Here is a 6216-nt window from a genome sequence, read left to right as displayed (position 1 = left end):
CAGGCAGTCTTCTACCAGGAATCAAATGCATAATGTCTCTGCCGGATCAAAGCTGTAGATCAGCGTACTTTTCAGCTTGTTCCCAACTTCCCAATTACTTGGATCAACTGGGAAATGTCAATGTAGCGCTTTAAGCTATTGATGGAGACACTTCTGCTACAAGAAACCCCTTCCACACAGACTGCAGAAAGGTGCCTTTCATGAGGACTTTTTTGTGACTGTTTTCAATATACTTGAAATATCTAATGCCAAAGTCACAGCTGCACATTTCGTTCTTGTGCGCTCTTGTGCATGTGCAAATTCAGGTCACTGAGCTCTCTGCAGGTTGTTCTGTGAGTAAACTGGATAAAGCATATGTGGAATTTATAGGGCTTCAATCCTGTATGGAGCTAAAAGTCTTTTGCCGCAGGCTTTGCAGCTGTATGGTTTCTCCCATGTGTGACCCTCAAATGGATTTTTAATGAAGATGTTGAAGTTTCTTCCACAAGTAGGACAAGTCTTTCACTTTGTAATGTGATTTTTTTCCATTCTGCAATAAGTTCTCTGAGGAGTTCAAACACACTCTTCAGATGTCACAAAGGTTGTGTTGTGTTGGTAAGATTTCCCACACAATTTGCAAGGATGTGGACCATCTCCACCCCCCAGATTGAGATAAGGTTTGATTCCATCACGTCTCTGTGTCAAACACACTCACAAATCTGCTGTCTGTACTTTGACAGGTTTAATGTCAATATTTGTCCAATCTAGGTTGAAAGTCAATCTGTGTAAGGCTAAAGGGCGCTATTTCTTAGTGCATCAACAGAGGATCAATGTAAACACAAATCTCAGACATAGGTTTAAAGTGTTTTTTTCTTAAAATATAATTCCATATAATTCATTTCTATATAAAAACACCGAAGAATAACGAATAATTAGCATTTAATTGCAGGTTTATTTCATTCAGGAACTTTTACAGTGATACTTTTAATCTGAAACATACCAACCGGAAACATTCATCTTTCACTTCCGGACCAAATGTCAAAACATTTGTAGCTCCGAGCAACTTTGTTTTTAGACAGCAAAATATTATTGCCTCGTTTTGCATTGTTTATTTTCACCCAACTCGTGGTTTGTTTACTGCACACAAGACCTTGAGCTTGTCGACTATGCTCTCAGTTTTATTGTTTCTCTTCCCCGTTTTGTTGAACAAGCCTGTCTGTCAGATTCATATCGAGCTAGTCAGTTAGCTTGTAGCAGCTAAAGCCGAAGTAAAACAGGTGGATGAGATTATGCAACGCTCACAGTTTTCATGTTGACCACATAACGTTAGGACAGAGATCATTAATGGCAGCTCGGCAACCCTTCACAGACACGGATACTGCCGATGAAGCAGTGAGGGCGACGTGTGACGATGCAACCACATGCAAACGGTAACCTGTGCAGCAGTTAAATGATAATGATCTCATTGCTTTAAGTCACCATATAATTTAGTCAGATACTCATAATTTATTATGAGGCGGTCGGTGAGATTTATTGATGTATGCACATCAAAGCTGGTGATGGGAGCCTTAATAATGTGACGCCTTCTTATCCAGTTTCTGATCTGTTCTCTAGGTTTGCTACCAGTAAAGGCTACTGGAAGGATCCATATATCCAGTACTTTGTGAGATCAGTGGGAGAGAGGAAGGCCCCTGAAATCAACAGAGGCAAGTTGTACTGTCTCTTCTTAAAAAAATGTGTTGTTTCTGCTTCTTTCAGTAAAGTGGTATAAGTGATTGTATTTAGCCAGACTATAAAACAAAGCATCACTGAGGAATGCATTTTTGTATGTGACATAGATGTGGTTTTTTTTATTAGCTTATCTTACTCTCCAATTATCTGACTGAACAGGTTACTATGCCCGTGTTCAAGGGGTCAACCATCTCCTTGATGCATTTATAAGGAAAACAGATTGTGACTGTCAAGTAATCAACCTGGGAGCTGGACTGGACACTACATTTTGGAGACTAAAGGTTTGCATCATTACAGCTCCATTGCTCTGATGTGGACTTAGATTTGACTGATTAAAATACAAATTTTCTATTCTCAGAAACAATTCACAAAGCCCTGATCTTATATATGTGTGTGTGTGTGTGTGTGTGTGTGTTATAGGATGAAAACCTCATGCCACGGAAGTTCTTTGAAGTTGACTTTCCTACCATTGTGGCCAGAAAAATACACAACATAAAGTAAGACAAACTATATGTGTGTGTGTGTGTGTGTGTGTGTGGTTTCCCCTACAATTTAGTCTAGTTTACCGTCTTACACATCTTACTGCATTTGCATATTAATATGAAAAATTTAGCCTGTACTCATCTCAGTTCATGAGCATGTTTGCACAGCTTCTTATGATTAATATTTGACTATTGCTCTACAGCAGGACATTAACCAATGTATCACGTTTTCAACCCTTACTGGCTTTGGTGTTGTAATGTTGGGTAGAGGTCTGTAGGGGGAGACAAAGGTCTTTGTGAAAGGAAACCACATCTCAGCATTCACCGCTGTTGTACAGAAGGCTTCTAGGAACATTGGCAACCAGTTTATACCCTAACCTTTAGGAAGGAAAGATATTTTCAAGGCTGTTGTATTAGACTGCTTTAGTTTTAGCTGTTTACCTAATTATATATATATATATATAGCATGTAAGAGGCATGACTGTAGTGTAGCTTTAGTTTGATTCATAATGTGCAGTTTTAATTATGAACTGTAATCATGTTATTTTCTTTGACTAGGACAAAACCACCTCTGTCCAAACCCATCATTGAAACCCACTCAACAGACTCCTTACTACTAGGTACGACTAAAGTTAAACTGGTACATTACAAACCACACTGACACTAACAGGTTTGCGGTTTAGCTACAAATTGTCTTCATTCTAGAGAATTCATGCTAGAAAATCTTTCTAAATGTGTGTGTGTGTGTGTGTGTGTGTGTGTGTGTGTGTGTGTGTGTGTGTGTTTGTTTGTTTGTTCAGATGCCCACAGCCTTGACTCAGACCGATACTGTATCATTGGAGCAGACCTCAGAGACATCTCTAGCTTGGATGAAAAACTGAAGAAGTTCCAGCTCAACCCAGAGTACGTGATAGACATCGTTTGGTTTCAGCCCAGTATTTTTTTTTCCATATTAGTAACGTGAAGCAGGTGAGTTAGATTTTGAAGAAAGTGTAAAATAACCAAAGGTCAGAATTATTTTTGCAAAATAAAACATCTTATGCTGCCCTCAGTTTTCTTTTTTTTCCCAGTATTTCTTTAAAAATCCAAGAATGGCAGCTTATCTTTGTGTTTTCTCACTGTAAGTAACTCTAGATAACAGACTCACTCTGCAGAGTGACTGTAATGCAGATGAAAGGATACCCCACCCAAAATGTATGTTTAGAGTATGACCCCCTCCACAGGCCTGAAAGCCCCCCTGTATGTTCAGTATGTTGAAAACAGTCCTTCAAGGAGAGTGGTATTATGACATGTAAGCATTGTTGTTTTGATCATTTGTTCTGTGGTGAAAGTCTTCACTATTTGAATCCATTTTAACTTAGATTTAGTTCCTTATCAGGGAGAAAACCAAAAAAAAAATGTTACAGCCACATTTTAAACCTTCAGGGAGTTTAATTTTACTGGTCGTGGTGGACAAAGGCAGCTTTTTACTTTCTAATAGGATGTTGGATGGCACAGACATTGTTTTTTCTATGACAGGAAGTCGTCTCTGGTGATTAAAGCTCAGAGTGGCAGACTCCTTCACCTCAGCTTGTAACTGCCATTGTTTTTTTTTAACCTTTATTCATCCTCGGAGGTTTCTCAAAGAGGAGGCTTCACTTTTTCAGGAAGCCCACAGAGTGTGAATTTTTGGCTGGGCTGGAATGAAAATGACATTCCTCTGTGAATATAATAGATTTTGCAGTGCAAGTAGTTTCAAGACAATAGAGTATGAAAGGTAACACAACAGAGTTCTTACTGATGTGTTGTCATTCGAGTCCTTAGCGTAATTTTCTAGTTACCGTACATTGTGCTCATATTTGACTGATTTCTCATCTCCAGATTACCAACGTTGCTCCTGTCTGAGTGTGTGCTGGTCTACATGACGCCCTCTCAGTCCTCCAGCCTCGTTCACTGGGCAGCAGAGACCTTCCACACTGCCATGTTCATCAACTATGAACAGGTAAACGAAACAAATGACCGCATCATGGTTCAGAAAAAGAGAACATGGGTATTGGCTTCTGTCATCCGCGTCACAACTTAAGGAAGTATCTGGTAGTGCTTACGTTGTGTTTAAATACAATTTTTGCTACTGTTGCAAAATGTAGGCTTTTTAAAAACTTGAATAATCCTCATCATATCTGCAATTAGTGGCTAAAAGCGGCTTCAACACACTTAAGAACACCACATAAGAACTTCACCCGTTCAACACTGTCTGTGTATCCAGGTGAACATGAGTGATCGGTTCGGCCAGGTGATGATCGAGAACCTGCAGCGCCGCCAGTGCACCCTGGCAGGAGTAGAGGTCTGCCAGTCCTTGGACTCTCAGGTAAGCTCTGAGACTCAGTACACTGGCAACTTACTGAAAGCTGTGCAGGTCTGATCTGCAGCTACTGGAACTTGTTTGAGGTTCTTGCAGCCAGGAGAAGGTTCAACCGGTTATTAAACTTTTTATACCAGCACTGTTAATATTTAATGGGTGTATTCAATAAACACATGAAAGCGTTATTAGTGTGTTATCAGCTTAACACGTGTTCATCTATACTTACACTGTCACTGTATAAAATTTACAACAACAAATAAGTCTTAAACGTTGTGGGCTGGTCTTATTAGACGTCTCACCTGTGAAGTCTAAAATGCAGGGCTGATTTCAGGGACTCCTGCTCATAGACTTGCTGCTTGGGTATTACATTGTTAAAGTGTGGTGTCTGCAGAAGGAGCGCTTTCTGAAGACTGGCTGGGAGCACGCTGATGCTCTGGACATGATGACCATCTACAGTATGCTCCCTCAGGATGATATGGCGAGGTAACGCATTAGTTCTCCATTAAACCCAGCTGTACAAAACCTGCAGTATTTGTCAGATGTACTGTACAGTTTATACTTTGTCATCTTTCCTCTCACACAAGGTGAAATACTGAATAAATGAACACTGAATAAATACCACTTTTTAAAAAAAAATCCTTACAGAATTGAGCGACTGGAGTTCCTGGATGAGAAGGAGCTTTTGCAACAACTTCTTCAGCACTACAGCATCTGCTGGGCCATCAAGGACAAACTCAACCTGGGTAATGCACACATACACTTCAGGCACACATGATGTTGTGTACATGTAAGCTGCAGCAGTAAATCAAATCTGTTCTTTCCACTATGGCGCCACATTGCCTGTCAGTTTATTTACTTTGTGTTACTCACATGTGTTACATTTTTCATATTTCCAGCCCTCCGCCCAGTTTGAATGTCTGGTGTGGTCATTTACAAGAACGGGTCATGTTCTGTTTCCTCAGGTCTGTCACAGTTGGCTTTTTGAGTGTGAAAACTGCTCCACTGCTTGGACATGCTTTACATGTGTGTTCGCCAAAATCAACAACAGGAGAAAACGTGTAAAAAGGAGACATTGGGAAAGAGGAAACCTTTATTCTCAGTCGTCTGGGAGCTGGTCCGGTTTGGAAAAGTCCCGACATCAGCGGAATGCGATTACATGTGCATCCATGTTGAAGAACTGTGAAGAGTTTTGTCACTACACTGGCATTGAATTACCAAGAGCAAAAAAAAAAAATAGGTTATGTTTGTTTTATCCATTTGCTTACAGGCAGATTTTGTCTGTGATTAACAATCGATTGAACAAAAATATCATTTCAAAATCGGCTCACCTGTGCTGGAAATGAAAGAATGTCTGAAGCCTGAGCATTGTCAGATGTCATGTATTCGTCCTTGTCTTGGATTTTATGTGCCATTTTAATTTTATTTATTGTTCAACTGTTACTTCCAGACTCATTTACTTACAAACACACGTGCATGTGATCGCTACTGTCAAACCGCAAGAAATGCATTAACACGCAGCTGCCGGTTACCGTGCGTTACAGTCGCCTGTCAGATCTTTTCTATTCTTTCCTCTAGTTTTCAAACAGCAAAGAGGACATGACAGATTAGTTTGTAATAGACTATATTTGATGAATGCTGTGCAAGTGCAGTTGAATAAAAATTTCTTTTTGTGTAAGACCGTGC

The 6216-nt window shown here is 39.9% G+C and overlaps 1 protein-coding gene across 1 annotated transcript; it reads left to right on the top strand.

Moving 5' to 3' along the window:
* The first annotated feature begins 1008 nt into the window (after positions 1-1008).
* Positions 1009-6194, top strand: lcmt1 (leucine carboxyl methyltransferase 1). Its single transcript, XM_041066411.1, has 11 exons — positions 1009-1409; positions 1594-1685; positions 1870-1991; positions 2131-2207; positions 2751-2812; positions 2993-3095; positions 4053-4173; positions 4438-4539; positions 4925-5016; positions 5179-5276; positions 5496-6194. Exons 1-11 carry the CDS (start codon positions 1261-1263, stop codon positions 5516-5518), a joined length of 1041 nt encoding a protein of 346 aa, XP_040922345.1. The 5' UTR covers positions 1009-1260; the 3' UTR covers positions 5519-6194.
* The last annotated feature ends 22 nt before the right edge of the window (positions 6195-6216 follow it).

Source organism: Toxotes jaculatrix, chromosome 21, assembly GCF_017976425.1.
Source record: "Toxotes jaculatrix isolate fToxJac2 chromosome 21, fToxJac2.pri, whole genome shotgun sequence".
NCBI classification, from domain to species: Eukaryota; Metazoa; Chordata; class Actinopteri; family Toxotidae; genus Toxotes; species Toxotes jaculatrix.
Note: the sequence above shows the minus strand (reverse complement) of the source record. Positions and strands in the feature narration are given on the sequence as shown.